Raw genomic sequence first — 16,668 nt, forward strand, 5'->3', positions numbered from 1 at the left:
CTCGCCAGCACTTGTTTCTTGTCTTTTTTATTCTAGCCATTCTGACAGGTGTTGGGTGATAACTCGTCGTGGTTTTGATTTGCATTTCCCTGATGCCTAATGATGAGTATCTTTGCATGTGTGTGAAGACATGGGTTTCTTGAATTATGCTGGATGTAAATATTATGTTTATACACAAAACAGTGTATTTGGCCTCTTGCTTATGCATGGAGAAATGATACACATATATAAGCTTGATATCTGAAAAATATATCACTTTTCATGAACTTATACATGTTTTCAAATAAGCTTAGGCAGGGCACACCCTCTACAGGTGATTGATGGGGACAGATTTTCATTTCCAATGCAGGTTTAACTTAATTATTATGACCCCACTTGCTGCCTTTTCTCACAACTGTAGTGCAATTTCAGACTAATACTTTCATCATCTCTTGTTGTATGATCAATTATGCAAAAAAAATAGTGTCTTTAAACCACTATAATTTATTTTTCATGATTTCTTCCAAGCCCTGAATTCAGTCAGAGCACAGTAGGGGGCAGCTTATCTTGACTCCTTGATGCCGGGGACCTCAGCAAAAATCACTGGGGGCTGGAATCATGTGTTCACATGACTGGTGGTGCTGGCAGTTAATGTGACCTCTCCATGTAGCCTTGGCTTTCTCCCAACATGGTGACAAGGTTCCAAAGGCACACCTCCCAAGAAAGAGACAGATGGAATTCATATTGTCTTTAATAGCTAGCTTGGAAATCGTGCAGTGGTATTTCCTCTCCATTCTATTGGCTGAAGCTACAAAGATATGTCCAGATTCAAAGGCAGGGAACAAAGATCCCGCCTCTTGATGGAAGTGTTGATAACACATTGAAGGAGTATGTGGGATGGAATATGGAATTATCCCATCCATCCATCTTTGGAAAACACAATCTGCTACAAGTAGTGACAGCTAGATCTCTTCCCTTAAAGTTACATTTCACCCTTTGTCTTAGCAAGTAAGACAAACACCAGATTCACATCCAGAGACACAAATCGGATGAGGCCAAAAGGATCTGAGGGGACACCTATAATAGTTAGGAAATGTGAAAGGGGACAGAGTATCCTAAGGAGAGGTGAAACAGGACAGAGGTTGATCAGATGTACCCTGAACACTTTTAACTACTGTGTTACCTAGAAAAAAAAAAAAATGTGTTATCTATGAATAACTAACTTAAAAAAAAACAACAGAACTTTTAAAGGAACAAAAGAAAGACTTTATCACATAAAAATTGGTATCTCGGGGCACCTGGGTGGCTCAGTCAGTGAAGCGTCCAACTTTGGCTCAGGTCGTGATCTCTTAGTTTGTGAGTTCGAGCCCCGCATCAGGCTCTGTGCGGATAGCTCAGAGCCTAGAGCCTGCTTCATATTCTGTCTCCCCTTCTCTCTGCCCCCCGCCATGCTCATGTTCTGTCTCTGTTTCTCAATAATAAATAAATGTTAAAAAAAAATGTCTTTTTAATTAGTATCTCAATATAGAAGCCTGAGCAAGGTGCTGGGTCTCTGTTGCCTAGCCCTCTCCTCCCAGGGCCCACAGGCTGGTGGGTCTAGGAGGTGTGAGGCCAGGCCTCAGGCTCCGTGGCACCCAGCTGGAGACAGCCAGCCGGAATCTATTGCGCACCAGGCCACAGGACCCGTGGCAGAGAACTGTGGCAGAAGGGGCAAGGCCCAAACTTCTGGAGAGCCATGCTGTGGGGACCATAGGCTGCAGGGGAAAGGTGCTTAAAGACGCAAGCTACTGAAGAGAAAATGGAGAGCAAAGGGTGAGGAGTGAATCTGAGGGCAGAGAGACCCAGGACCACAAGATGCATCCAAACTTAGATTTTTAAAAATGTTATTTTTCAAAAATACAGAAGTTGAACAAACCTGTCATTTTTTTTCTGAAAATGAAGTTCAAGTAACAGAGGTTAGTTCTTGTTTGAAAATCAATGTCTTTTTTAAAAAAAAATTTTTTAAAGCTTTATTTTTACTCATTTTGAGAGAGAGAGCATGGATGGGTGAGGAACAGAGAGAAGGAGAAAGAACCCCTAGCAGACTCCACACTGTCAGTGCAGAACCTGATGTGGGGCTCGAACTCACGAACCCTGAGATCATGACCTGAGCTAAAGTCAGATGCTTAACCGACTGAGCCACCCAGGTGCCTGAAAATTAATGTCTTTATTCTTCCTTGAGGGACAGTTTACCAAATGTATGCCCAAATTAACGTAACAAGTTGATTACATGCTAATGATTAACATAGAGACTAACTGCTCCCCTCAGTATCCATTCTACAAGAATTAAACACATTTCTCGACAGTTGTTCACTATGAGTTTCAGGAAGAGATATTTCAAGCAGATAAAATGTTTTTTATGGAGAAAAATGATTTATAGAGAAAAATCAAGCAAGACTTAAAGTAAAAGATAATGCCATTGTTTTTAAAGCAAGACATGAAAAATTAAACACATCTGCATTTAAATTAGGGAGGAAGAAAGGATAACAGTATGTAGTGCCCATAATATACTCCGTGGTCATCACAGTAACAGTGTTAACCAGGCCACCAAGCCTTGGGGGTCATTTTTCCCTCTGCTACAAGGATAGACCTGCCAAGCAGATGGCCGAGACCGGGATGGTTAACTTTATGTATCAACTTGACTGGCTGTGGGGTGCCCACATCAAACCTTATTTCTGGGTGTGTCTATGAAGGTGTTTCCAGAAGGGATTAGTATATGAATCAGTGGACTCAGTAGACTACCCTCCCCAACGCGTGCGGGTATCATCCAATCCGTGGAGGACATGAATACAAAAAAAGGTGAAGGAGGAATTCACTTCTTTCCAGCCTCATTGCTTGAGCCACAACACCTTGTTTTCTCTGGGTCTCAGGCCTTCAGACTTGGACTGAATTGCACTCTGGCTTTCTTAGGTCTCCAGCTTGCAGACGGCAGATTGGGGGGCTTCTCGGCCTCCATAACCACACGCACCAATGTGTCATCACAAATCTGTGTGTGTGTGTGTGTGTGTGTATCCTGTTGCTTCTAGAACTCTGGAGAACACCGACTAAAACACACATAGCCAGTCTCCCCAGCTGTGGAAGAGAAAAAACATCCTAAACGCTTGCAATCCAACCACCCATTTTCCATGACAACTCTTGACTTGCTTACACGTTATCATCTTTTTCATCTCAATATACTTTTATTACAATATCATTACAGGTTGATGTTTATAGATTGGTTTACACTGCATGTATTTCAGGTAAGCTGTTTCCAACAACATATGGGAAAGCAGAATCATCACAGGGAGGGGCTGCCTACAAATCCAACTTTTGCCTGTTCACTGAAATGCCATTGATAGAATTTTGACATTCACGACCTTTAATTCTAATGAGCCTGTGTACTCTTGACCTTATCTTCTCAACCTTTTTCTTCTCTAATCATGTCTGTACCTGTCTTATTGGGGTCTACAGCACTGTCACTAAACACAAAAACAAAACCTGAACATTTTTTAATCCCATTACATGCCTAGCACAGAGGCTCATATGGTAGGGGGTTACCCATGTGCTGAAAGAAAGTGAATTTGGGACACCTGGGCAGCTCATTCAGTTAAGGGTCCAGCTCGTGATTTTGGCTTAGGTCATGATCTCCTGGTTCATGGGATGGAGACCCACACTGGGCTCTGTGCTGTCAGCATGGAGTCTGCTTGGGATTCTCTCTCTCCCTCTCTCTCTGCCCCTCTGTACTCTCTCTCAAAATAAATAAACTTAAAAAAAAAAAAAAAAAGAGGAGTGCCTGGGTGGCTCATTCTGTTTGGTGGCTCACTCTTGATCTTGGCTCGGGTCATTATTTGTTTGTGAGATCAAGCCCCATGTCAGGCTCTGTGCTGACAGCGTGGAGCCTGCTTGGGATTCTATCTTTCCCTTTCTCTCTGCCTCTCCCCTAAAATAAATAAATTTTATTTATTCAAATAAATAAAAACTTAAAAATACATATCTGGAAAAAATATTTAAGAAAAGAAAGTGAATTTTAAAATACATATGCTTTATTTACTAAAAAGTTTCATTTTTACAGTCAAGCAGAAAAGAAAATAAGAAAAGCAAAGAAGTTATATATAAAGAAATTACATATAAGGAAACTATAGGAGTGGCCTCTATACCCGACTCTTGGCCAGTTCTAGAGCTCAGGAGGACTTCAGGTTATAACGTATCGGGTAAGGCCTCCCCCTCGGACCTCGGAGAGCCTCCGGCAGTGTCGTAAGATATTCAGTATTACATGAAACCGCTTGTCAGCTTTCAGAGTTGTGAACTCCTTTATGTCTGCTTCCACTATAAAATAATGACCTGAAAAATAAAGATATTTGTGCCAATTTTCACGAGGACAACTTTCAAGATGAATCTTTAATGTGGTACAATGTGAATATGAGTAACATTAATCATTTTTACTATCAGGCAACTGGAGTGAGATGCGGTATTCTTGCTGAAATAAGCATCGTTCAACTGCAGTTGCACAATGTTTGTGGTAGCATTTTAGAAATGCACTCATCTGGTGGTACCCACTTTCCAAGAGGGAATATAGTATAGTGGTTGAAAGAATGAAACCCCCGTAGCTCTATCCCTTAACTGGCTGACCCTGGGCAAGTATCTTAAGTTCTTTTTGCCCAATCTGCAAAATGGGAGTAATGGTACATACCTTGTAAGATGCGAGGACTAAAGCTCTCAGTACACTATCTGGTACATGTTAAGTGCTATGTAAGTATGACAAAGTGTTTTTCATTACTATTCCAATTCTGAAAACCCTGGGTATAGTTTCATAATAGACTCTAAAGCCATGTTTCTCAGCCTCGGAACTACAGACGTTTCTTTTCTGTGGAAGCTGTCTTGAGCACTGTACTAAAGTGTACTTTAACAGCATCTGTAGTCTCTAGATGCCAGTAGCACCCCCACCCTAGTTGCAACCACCAAATTATCTCCAGAGATGGTAAAAATGTTCCTTAGTGGGAAAGCCACCCCTGGCTGAGAACTACCTCTCTAGATTTAGAATTTTCTAGAATAAGTTTTGTTTCTCATGAGTTAGTTACATTCCAAACGGCTGACGTGCACACATACATATATATGCTATCATTTTTACCTTTGGTATCCTTTGTTTCTTCATCAATAAATCTGTGATAGAGATTTCTGGCCACAGAACTCATAGACTTCTTCGGCTGATATAGGATCTTGTATTTACTAACTATTGCCTTGTTGATTTCTTTAATAACATCATTAATTTGACAATAAGTTAAGCGGGATTTCATGTACCTGCAAATAAGTATATGATTCATTTTTTAAAAGAATCATTATACAAAATCATTTTCTTTGAAAAAATTTATGATGACTTTATACAGTAGCAGCTATTAGAACTCTTTATGCCAAAAAAATGTATATCAACTTCCAAATAAACCACACATCTCAACAATTGACAAATTAAAGACATACCACAACGTATCAGTTGCTTATCTTCCCTACTTACACCTAGATATATTAACCTCCATTACCTACAGAAATAATACTACAATTTAAAATAAGGTCTCAAATACTGACTCAAATGGACTGGTTAACTGCAAGCCAGAGGTTTAAACATTTTTAAATGTTTGTGAGCAACGGAAAGAAAAATTTAAATGTTAATAAATTAAATAACTCACACCACTCTAGTTTTCTGCAAACTTATCTGTTCTGAGAAAGAAAGAAAAAGAAAGGAGGAGGAGGAGGAGGAAGGAAGATGCGCAACAAAGGCGACAACAGAGATGGTAATTCCCATCAGGACACAGAGCCGATCACACAGGATGATGGCAGAGAAGAGGGCTGGGGGTGAGTCAGAGGACGGACTCCACCCCATTGAGCACTGGTCTTTCTCTAAATCCACTCTTCCAATCCCTTCTCCCCCTTGCTATGCTCCCCGTCACCTATAGTCTTAGAATATAAAAACAGGAGACTTGATTTCTCCGTATACACCAAAACCCAAACCCAATGATCTGCCTCAGTTTTTCCCTTCAACAAAATGTGGGTTCATTATGTGAAACACTGCCCTTCTCTTCTCTCCAAAGGGACAGATTTCTTTCTTTTTTTTAAATGTTTATTTGTTTTTGACAGCAAGAGACAGAGCGCGAGCTGGGGAAGGTCAGTGAGAGGGAGACACAGAATCCAAAGCAGGCTCCAGACTCTGAGCTGTCAGCACAGAGCCTGACGTGGGGCTCGAACTCATGCCATAAGATCATGACCTGAGCCAAAGTTAGACACTTAACCAACTGAGCCACCCAGGTGCCCCCAAGGGGGCAGATTTCTAATCAAAACTTATTTAATATAAAATAATACATGAATATGTTTAAAGGAAAATGTTCATATAGATCAAAACACATTTTCATTGTTCTTTTCTAAATTCATTTTTGCTGTTGTTGTTTCTAACCACAATTCCCACAAACTGTTGATCCCACAAACTACCCCCCCCGTCCAAAATAATTCCTTTAAATCCTCTGAACTATCACCTTAATTTCCTCAATACCTGTCCCCCCTCTTCTGCCAATGTTCTCCACTTTAACTCCACCCTCAGTATTAACTTTTTAAAGATAAATAAATGAAAGCCCCATGCCTGGAATACATTCTTCCTTACCCCAACCTTCCAAGTCCTCTCATTCACTAAATATCCCCTTAGTTTAAAAATGAATACTCTGGGCGCCTGGATGGCTCTGTCAGTTGAGTGTCCAACTTTGGCTCAGGTCACAATCTCATTAGTTTGTGAGTTTGAGCCCCACATCAGGCTCTGCGCTGACAGCATAGAGCCTGCTTGGATCCTCTGTTTCCCTCTCTCTGTGTCCCTCCCCTGCTCTCTCTCTCTCAAAAAATAAACATTAAAAAAAACCCAAAACTCTACCATGCCTATTCTGATTTCCTTCATCTCTTCATGGAAGCATTTTCTAAAAAACCTATCTACTCTACTGATCCTCACACACATTTGCCTTTCCCTTTAGCTCAGCTAATGAGCAACAAAAATAACAATTTAAAAAACTGAATAGCGCCAAACAGAATTATCATGAAAATAAAGCAATCATAAAAAGAAATGACTGACCAAAAAAAATAAAGATTAAAGAGAAAGGTCAGTCTCATTTTGATGAAATGTAATACAACTATTAAAACCCAAGTTTACAAGAATAGCTAACAATGGCAAAATGCTCATGATAAAAAAGGAAGTAAGTGGTATTTACTGTATAACTACATTGTTGTCATAACAATCAGAAACAACCTATTATATACGTGAAATTAAATAAATATCCGGGTGGCCGAATTACAGAGGAGTTATTTTCTGACATCAAATATTTTCTAACATGTATTATTTGTATAATGGAAACGTAGTAAGAAATGCAGTAATATAGAGCCAAGAAATTAAGCAAAGCCCTGGAACTACATTAGTTTAAAAACATGAGGTTCCATGACGGGCTCTCCATTACTGTCCTCTGTAAAGAGCAAAGACCTTCCTCCAGGGTAGTTATCTGGTCTTACTCGCCCCTGTATTCTCCTCAGTGACCCAGGGCCTGGAACGAGCATGTGGCAGAAGTTGAGTAACAAACAGAAACCAAACACAACACTTGCCATTCCAATTCTCACACCTACGCAGCACGCTTTCCTTAAAAGTACAGCGAAACTGAGGCTACGTTTATTTATTTTTGAGACAGAGAGAGACAGGGCATGAACGGGGGAGGGGCAAAGAGAGAGGGAGACACAGAATCCCAAGCAGGCTGCAGGCTCTGAGCCATCAGCCCAGAGCCCGACGCGGGGCTCGAACTCACAGACCGTGAGATCTCGAGATCGTGACCTGAGCTGAAGTCGGACGCTTAACCGCCTGAGCCACCCAGGTGCCCCCTGAGACTACTTCTAAAATGTAACTGGATAAATCTCTATCACAAAATGGTCCTGGAACTCAGCAACAGACTGACGCATCTCTAGATCTCGCTATGAAAAGAGGTTTGACAACTAAATAAAAAACGATTTTAAGCATCTTTAAGAGACTTCCTGCATTTTCCTAGTACAATGTTAAGACTATTTTAGAAAAAAATCAATATTTGAACACAGCATACTATGAATATAATCAAGCTTTATGATTTAAACAATCATGTACGTCGACCATTAAAGAGTTGAATGTTAAAATTTATCTTAAATACTTACGCTGGAATGCCATTAAACTCATCGGAAGTTATAAATGACATTTCTTTAATACTTCTTTGTTCTTTTGGGTGCTTCTTTGTGGGTGCAGGTTCCTCAACTTTGACTGGTTCTCCAGGGTCAACATCTGGCACATTAACACTAGGGAACAGAGATGCACACAGTTGTACAAGTGATGATCAGAATTCCGCAGCATACTAGAAAGTTTTCCCAACTGAAAATACTCAGTAACAAATACAAGATTCATCTTGTGATTGTTTTAGTCATTTTTTGCTGCCCCAACTCCTATGGTTCATGAAGATCTGAACAGTGAAGAGAACACTGAAAAATTAAATCCCCAAATCTTCAGTAACAGAATTATATTTATATACCCCAAACATGGTGCATGCAGTAAATATGCTAACCATCTTCACCAGTCATTCCTCTGGCTCCTCAAGGCAGTATGTGCAAAGCTGAACTTATCTTAACCTCTCAACAGCTTCTCTTCCTGACTCCCTATTTCTGGATGTAGAAGCATCAATCAGCTTCTACTTCTATTTTTCTAATTTATCCCATTGGTTGCTAGTATCAGTCCCTGCCTGTTGCAGACTCATTTTAGTTGCCAGCAATGAGCATGGAACTCTTGGATTCAGTCCTACCCAAATTTTGGAGTCAGTGAGAAGCCTAATATAGCTCCTACCCCACTAGCAAAGAGTCTAGAAATAGGCTGTAGCTTCTGGGTTATTTAGCTGCCAGGGAAGGAACAGACCCTTGTTTCTAGCAGCAAATGAAGCCATACTGGCTCAACTGTTCCAAAAAAGAAATGGGTTATAGGAAAGAGGAGATCGAACCCAGGAGTGAGTGAAGGGAATCCCAAGAAAGACAGGGAAGTGAGACCCCAAGATGACAGCTGAGCACCAGACACAGGGCAACCAGGCCTGACTGAGGTGGTAAGACTGAGGATGGCCGTGTTGTGTGTTGTCAAGATGAAGATGCCCAATGCTATGGTCCCATCAACCTTCTATGAGTGTTAACGTGAGACATCATGGTGAGGGTGGCTGACTTTTCTCTGTGCTTATCTTCACCAGGTGCTAAGGAAGCTCATGATTTCTCCTTCATGCCCTGCTGTGAGTATCAGCTGAAAAGAACCATTTCCACCTGCAGAAATGTTCTGCTTTGACTTTGGCTGAAAACTGAAACTAAGCCATAGCGAAGTCAGAAGAAGAAAAGTCCTCCTATTCCCCAGACCATATTCCTGCTGGATATCCAACGTCTAGTTCACACTACCATCCTGGCAGATCTCCTGTGATGACCTGTGATCCTAGCATTCATTCATGACCTTGCCCATCACTTTCTCCTTGTAGGGAAATCGCAGGGCACCCTGACCATGCGAGGCACTCTGTTGAGCTTATCTTCTTCTGGAGAACTCCAGCCATCAGCAGAAATGTGGCTCTTCTACATAGCAAGCCTCGTGCCTTCCTTTAAGTTTTTCAAATTTAAACAGTATATTGTTTATAGAAACACTCAGGTAAGAGTATGATTATCATAAACACCAGGATGACTACCTCTTTGACAGAGGAAGGGTCTGCAAGGGAAGAAGGGTTGTAAGGTACCAGGAATATCCTATTTCTTAATCTGACTGGTAGATACACTGATGTTTGTTTATTCTTCTTTAATTTGCACAAATAATGCTTTAGTCACTTCCTGTGTGTGTGTACACATATATATATATTTCAAAAGTTAAAAAATTTTAAGTTATCCACGGCGTGTACTTGGAACCCTGGAAGAAGAATCCAGAAGCCTAGAGAGGTGGAGGTGGTGGAACCCTGGAAGGGCAAAACACAGGAGCTCTCAAATCACACAGACAAATGATGATGGGAGATGGCATTCAGAGCCAGGCAATGAGAGCAGAAGGGAGGCCAGGGACAGACAAAATCTTGCAGGGACAGCAGCTTGGCTGAGGGCTACAGAGAGCAAGACAGGCTGAAGGCACGGAGTTCCCGTCCCGGTGATGGGCGGAAGGCAGCAGGCATGACGGGTGGGTAACAAAGAACCAGTCAGTTGAGCCTCGGACACGCACAGTTGGAGAGAACAGCTCATTTATCAAGCTCCCAGCAAGCAATTAAAACAGCAGAATCAGAGGTCACGTCAAGGCTGGAGTTGGACATTTGAGAGCATTAACAGTGGTGTAAGGTATGCGTAAGCAAAACTCAGCAAAACTCAGCTGTAATTTAAAGGAGGGCAGCCAAGTCAGAGACGCGGGACAACAAAGCACCGTGGCAGAGCAACAAACAGAATTTCAGGAACAGAGAGACAGAGAGATAAAATCTGAGAAGAAGGATCAGGGCTAAAGGGAGGATTTCTTGATGAGTTTCCTCAGTGTGGTAGTAATAGCAGCCCAGAGCCAGGCTCAGGTCAGGGGCTCTGCGGCAAAGGGGAGGCACAAGCATATACAGGCAGGGAACACAGCGGGGACACGAGTTTGAGGGGGAAAGCGAAGCCAAGTTTTTGGTTCCTTCGGCTGTTTTTAAGATGGGACGTGTATGAATCTTATTTTTACCCTAAAACAATGGTTCTCAGGAGAGAGACTGTCCCCTAGAGGACATATGGCAATGTCTGGAGACATTTCTCATTGTCACAACCGGCCGGGGGCGGTGAGGGCGCCACCGACGCGTAGTTGGTAGGTAGAGATCAGGGTTGCTACTGAACACCCTCGCTATCCTCATAACAAAAAATCATCTAGCCTAAGAAGGCAACACAGCCGAAGTTGACAAACTCTGCTCTAAGGGAAAGAAATGAGAAAAAGTAGGAAAAAAGAGCCTAGCGGACACTCACCCATGGGAAAGAGGGACCACATCGTCCAGAGGCAGCAGAATAAGACTGGGGCAGACAAAGCGAAACACTACTTCCAGTGTAAGTGACAACAACACTAACACTAACATAATCACTAACAAAATCACAAGCACATGAAAACGCAAAAGAGAGCTGAGGTGTTTAACAGTTTTATAAATGCAGACAGCAAGAATAATTATAAATACACTTACAAGTTCTGGGTTACTGTTACTTGAGGCAAATGGGGAGGAATGTTTTCTTTGAGATGTTCCACATCTTTATAATCCTCTTCGAGAGATGCACAGAGTTCCTAAAATTTAAAAAATGCTCCCCAATAAGCGGCTGTCCTGCCTGTGTGTGTTTTAAGACATTTGAAAGAGCACAAAAGATTCAACCACAATCACCATGACTGGGAGTGTTCAGAACACAGAAGAGGTGGAAAAGCACAGGTAGCGGCAATATTTTTTTAAGAACCCTTTGGTTTCTAGAGCTGTTTTTGGATGGCAACATTGTATCTTTCTCTACTGTTTTTTTGTTTTTTGTTTTTTGTTTTCAGAGAAAACTGCTATAATCACATTACAACAGCTAGGGTTGACATTTAACTTCAGCCTTGGCAAGCAACTAAAAAATGCATGAAAGATTTATGTTTGTCATTCCGGTAAATTGCCTTTGTTGACTTAGCAAACCTTCCCCGGTGTTATCTGTGCAACAGCACCAGGGCGACAATGCATGCCTGGAACGCATGTACGAGAAGCTACACAGAACGATTTCCACTGCTGACCTGCATAATTTTCTAGCTTAATGGAAATTTCCACTGGATCATAATTGCTTGTGTTTGTTTTGTGTTGTCTTTATTTTACCTTTCACTAGAACCTGAGGTTATGAACTCATGCAAATGTAATAAGAAAAATACTCTACACCTTCAGAGCCCTGTCATCTGACTCTCAATCAAAACATGAACAAAAATTCTACGTAGGCTTCACTTCTAAATTTAACATTCACTAGACACACACTTAACTTTGGATACTCCCAGGCAGGTTAGAACTGAAACCAATATTGGTTTCTGTTTTGAAACCAATCTCTCTTTCAAAGGACATCTCTCTTTCAAAGAGCCAAATGATGCTCAAGCCGCTAATTTCATTTCAACTAATAGTAGGATAGGCATATTCATGCCCATTCCTATGAAAAATCTTTACAGAGCTTAAGGATTATGAGGCTGAAAGGGTCCATAGAGGCCCCTGTTCACTCCCACTGAACACATCAATGGCTCTCAAAGCTTGAGGCAATGATGGACAAATTTGAGTATTTTCTCAGAAGTATACAAGCACTTTCACTAGCTTAGTCAATTAGAAAGCTTATTTAGAGGGGCGCCTGGGTGGCTTGGTCGGTTAAGCGTCTGACTTCGGCTCAGGTCATGATCTCACGGTCCGTGAGTTCGAGCCCCGCGTCGGGCTCTGGGCTGACAGCTCAGAGCCTGGAGCCTGTTTCAGATTCTGTGTCTCCCTCTCTCTCTGCTCCTCCCCTGTTCATACTCTGTCTCTCTCTGTCTCAAAAATAAATAAACGTTAAAAAAAAATTAAAAAAAAAAAAAAAGAAAGCTTATTTAGAACAAAATGGTGTGTGAATGGGGCTCAAGTTTTTCTTGAGAATCCTTGTATTACATTTTATAGAACAGAGAAATGCAGAATGGAAGGAACCTAAGAAATAGTTCAGTATGCCCCATTAATTTCCAAATGAGGACAACAAGACCCCAAGGCGTAAGATGGCTTTCTCAGCATGGCAGAGGGTGCTAAGGGCAGCCAGAGTGAGAATCCACATCTCCTCACCCCAGGGCTAGTGTTCCTTCCACACCACTCTACCAGATCATTTGTTTCAATTAAAGCTACCAAGAATTATTCAGGAAATCTTCCTTTTTAGTAAAGTTCAACTTCAAGAAGAAAGAAACACCTGTGGCGTTCTGGAGTCCTTTATATTAATACAATGTAAATGACATTCTATACCATTAATAATAATTTACAAATCTAAGAACATTTGAAAGTATCCTTCAGAATTCCCTGGATTAGGCAATTTGTGTTTATTGCCCTTTTGTTTCTTTACTGAAAAAAATGTTACCTTGAGTGAATGGTTGGTTTGTTCTTGATACTGAATTTCCAATTCCAATTTATTTAGAAGTTCATTTACTACAATGATCTCATCTCCTATTTTATCTAATGTAGTCTTCAAGGTAGGTTCCTGACCTATCAATAAACAAAGATAAAATGGCAAATAAAATATATAGAAGACTATTAACAAAACTGTACTCTTTAACTCAATTGTACCCAATTAAACTCTTGGACCAGAGCTTTACTTTAGATAGAGATGCTTAGGGGAAGAGAAAGGACTATTGTTTCAACCCTAGGACCTGTCTCCATGGATAATCTTAAGATCTCATTTTTAAGTAATTGGAAGAGAAGGAAGGGAGAGGTAAGTACAAAGCGTCCCCCGAGTCTTCTGTTTCTGGCAAATTCCTCCACCATAATAAAACACTTAGAAATGCTAGATAAAAGAAACACCCTTCTACATGCATAGCTGAGCTTTCATGAGAATAAGGTAAATCCCCAAGGGCTTCAACATGAAGGCAGACACACAGACTAGGCAGTGTGTGTGAGTCAGTGTTGCAACAGCCCTGACTGGGGGTGCAGAGGAAACCTGGGGAGAGAAGGCTGCCAGTCTCAGCAACCTAACACATTTGGTTTTAATGGGGATAAGAGCCAAGGCTTTGGGACTTCAAAGCACAGGGTGTTAGAAGTTAGAATCCCAAATGAGGCTTCTTCATGGGATATATCTTCAGCGAAAGTGTAAACCTTAGAATTCTAATCACTGGCCAGGGAGAGAAGCTGATGTTTTGGACTGGCCCTCAGGGATGTGTGGAAATGGGGGAGAGCTTCTCTTCAGAATTTGTTAATAGCGGCTTGGGATTCACTTGGGTTTGAAATTCATATTTACACTATCCACACTATTCACTAAGCAGAAAAAGTAATATAAAAAGTCACAGGCTAGTAATCAGTCTGGGGCACTTGAAAGAAACAAACACCAGACATCTGTAAAGTAGCATGCTCTAGTATTCCCAACCCCACCTCCTGGCACCTCTCTCTAGCTCCATAGATTTGAGGATGGGAAAGCCAGAGTCTCCTCCTCCCTAGAAATAAAAGAAGTAATAAAAAAATTTTTTTTAAGAACAGATCAAAGGCACAAAAGAAAAACTATTCTCATAATCAAATCTTTCCATCTTTACTTCTAGTAACCAATGAAATACACATAAACAAAAGCGTAATTAGGGAGGCAGGAAAAAAAAAATAAACAAAAGCACAATTTGACCCTATCCGTAGATTATGAAAGCAGAAGAGTGAAATGGTCAGAAGATTAAAGGCCTAAAGTCAGAGATGCCAGTACCTACTTTAAGGTTACTATGAAGATAAGTGAAAAAGTACATGTAAGATAAGTTGAACACTGTGCCTGGAATCTACTAAAACATTCAGTAAATGCTAACCCCTACTCATCATTATAATGACAAACAACATATAATTCTACCTAATAGAGCAATGCTAATTGCATTTGACAGGTTCATAACAACTAGAAGAAATTAGTAAGTAAATGAGAGTACTGATGTCTCTACCAAGATTAATTTCAGGGGATTAAATAACTAGTTTCGATACACTGGTATCTCCAATAACTTTTAGTCATTCAGGGCCTTATCTACTGATCTGTAGAAATATAATCAACTGAGCAAATACGCTACTTTTGATAGTAGTAATCTAGTACATTACAGCAGTCAAAAAATGTGTGGCAAACAAGTTACTGGGCTCTATTAAATAAGCTATGGAACCAGAAAGTCAAATTATTCTTCCCACATACACATGATGGTTACCCGGTATGTAGTAATCTAATAGGTCACATTGCTTCGGTCAGGTCTCATGCTTTGGTGGGGTCATTTGAATTCAAGCTTTAATAGTTTTATAGATCTCCAAATTTTAGGTGTTTATCCCACAATAATCGCGCCTCCAGAAAGAGATTCTAAACAAGTTATTAACACACACAAAACCAAGCAAACAAAAGGTTTAAATTATCAATTCATACTACAAACTACAGAAAAGTTCACCACGATGGTGCCAGCAGATAGAATTCTGCCTATCAGTAAACCTCAAGCTTGCCTAGAGTGGACTGGGGAGCTCATAATTTTTATAAATAACATTTTCCCAGACTTGACAAAGATCACCTATTTCTTTGCACTGTCCCTGCCACATCCTTTCAGCACTTCAACACATTCTGGAAGATGGTTCCAACCTCCAAGTTTCCTGACCTTAAAAAACTGGACGTTTTCAATTGTTTGCTAGTTATACACACGGATAAGCTTCCTCCAAAGTAGACTGTGATGCTAGTCATAAACAATAAGCAGATAAGCCTCCTCCAAAGTAGATTGTGAGATGGGTTATGGGCTATTTCTACCTCTGTGGGTGTTTTCCACTTCTATATTTCTCCCTTACCTTTCAGTATCTCCATTTAGGTTTAGAACCACAAATGCCCCATAACCTTCAAATCTTACTACTGTGCCTTGTGTATCTCAAAAAAACATAAGCAATTAAGTCTAATTAATATCCAGTTCATTGTTCAATGTAACTGGCATTTTAGTACTTTCTGCAATAGTCAAAATATTAATGCTGGAGGGCTTCAAAAAAACACTACTCAAAAAGTTCAAATTACTGGTCACTTAGCTAGGTAGGTGTAAGATATTGAAAGTGGAACAATAATTAAAATGCATTATCTATGTATAACATCAGTGAAATCTGTTCTACTTACCACAGTTTCTTAATGACAGCATTCTTTTAATATTGCCAATTTTTTCATTAATATGAGAGCATAACTGTTCCAGGTCTGAGGAGGCCATCCTTTAAGCCTCTGAAGAAACAAACAACCATATTTACCAAGAAAAGGCCAAATTTCTGTTCACTTTCAAAATCCAATAATGGTAAATACCCATTTCTTGAAAAGAAAGTACAAAAACTCAATTTCTTTTAATTTTATAAAATTCAGTTTCTAAACACAGTCCAGCACTTGTCTCTGACCCTTCTGTAATCAACACATCCCAAACCAAAGTACAGGGAATTTACGGGGACAAATGCACTGTTTACATATAATGACAACGTTGAGATCTTCTTTAAAAATGCAAAGTACACATGACTTTTAAGAAAAAACACAGTTAAGTGCACAGAAGTAGGTCCAAGTAAGCATGTGTTCCATGCTGTGGGGGTCTGGCGTTTTACGGTTTGGGGTCCATAAGAAGGCAGAGGGAGGGGAAGGAAGGGAGTCAGTTAATCACTCGCTCCGAGGGTAGGACAGAGTCTAAAGCAACCACTCCAGCTAACCGAGCGGTGGAAAGACAAGGCCGGCTCCACGGCTCCGCCCGGCTGCCCCGCTCCCGCACTCCGCCCCAGGAATGCCTATCGCCGGCTCCCGAGGGCACGACCCCCAATTCCAACCTCGAGAGGGTTCGGGAGCAAAGCGCCCACTCCCTGCGGGTTCCCGAGCCGCCGAGCCCTTGAGTCCAGTCTCGGCCAGAAGCCCAAGATCGCGAGACGCGACTCAGGGAGCGAAATTCAAAGCGCCCGCCAGTATCCGGCGCCACGCAGG

The 16,668-nt window shown here is 41.0% G+C and overlaps 1 protein-coding gene across 2 annotated transcripts; it reads right to left on the reverse strand.

Annotated features, from left to right (window-relative positions):
* Window positions 1-598: 598 nt before the first annotated feature.
* Window positions 599-16,668, reverse strand: SKA1 (spindle and kinetochore associated complex subunit 1). Of its 2 annotated transcripts, XM_049620016.1 has the most exons (8): window positions 16,518-16,668; window positions 15,838-15,936; window positions 13,114-13,238; window positions 11,214-11,311; window positions 8,194-8,331; window positions 5,126-5,295; window positions 4,155-4,338; window positions 599-693 (listed from the first exon to the last, which is right to left on the reverse strand). In XM_049620016.1, exons 2-7 carry the CDS (start codon window positions 15,923-15,925, stop codon window positions 4,190-4,192), a joined length of 768 nt encoding a protein of 255 aa, XP_049475973.1. In that variant the 5' UTR covers window positions 15,926-15,936; window positions 16,518-16,668; the 3' UTR covers window positions 599-693; window positions 4,155-4,189. The 2 variants fall into 2 exon arrangements, with proteins under 2 accessions (XP_049475973.1, XP_049475972.1); XM_049620015.1 differs by lacking the exon at window positions 599-693 and having other exon boundaries at window positions 4,019-4,338; window positions 16,518-16,667.

Source organism: Panthera uncia, assembly GCF_023721935.1.
Source record: "Panthera uncia isolate 11264 chromosome D3 unlocalized genomic scaffold, Puncia_PCG_1.0 HiC_scaffold_8, whole genome shotgun sequence".
Lineage (NCBI taxonomy): Eukaryota > Metazoa > Chordata > Mammalia > Carnivora > Felidae > Panthera > Panthera uncia.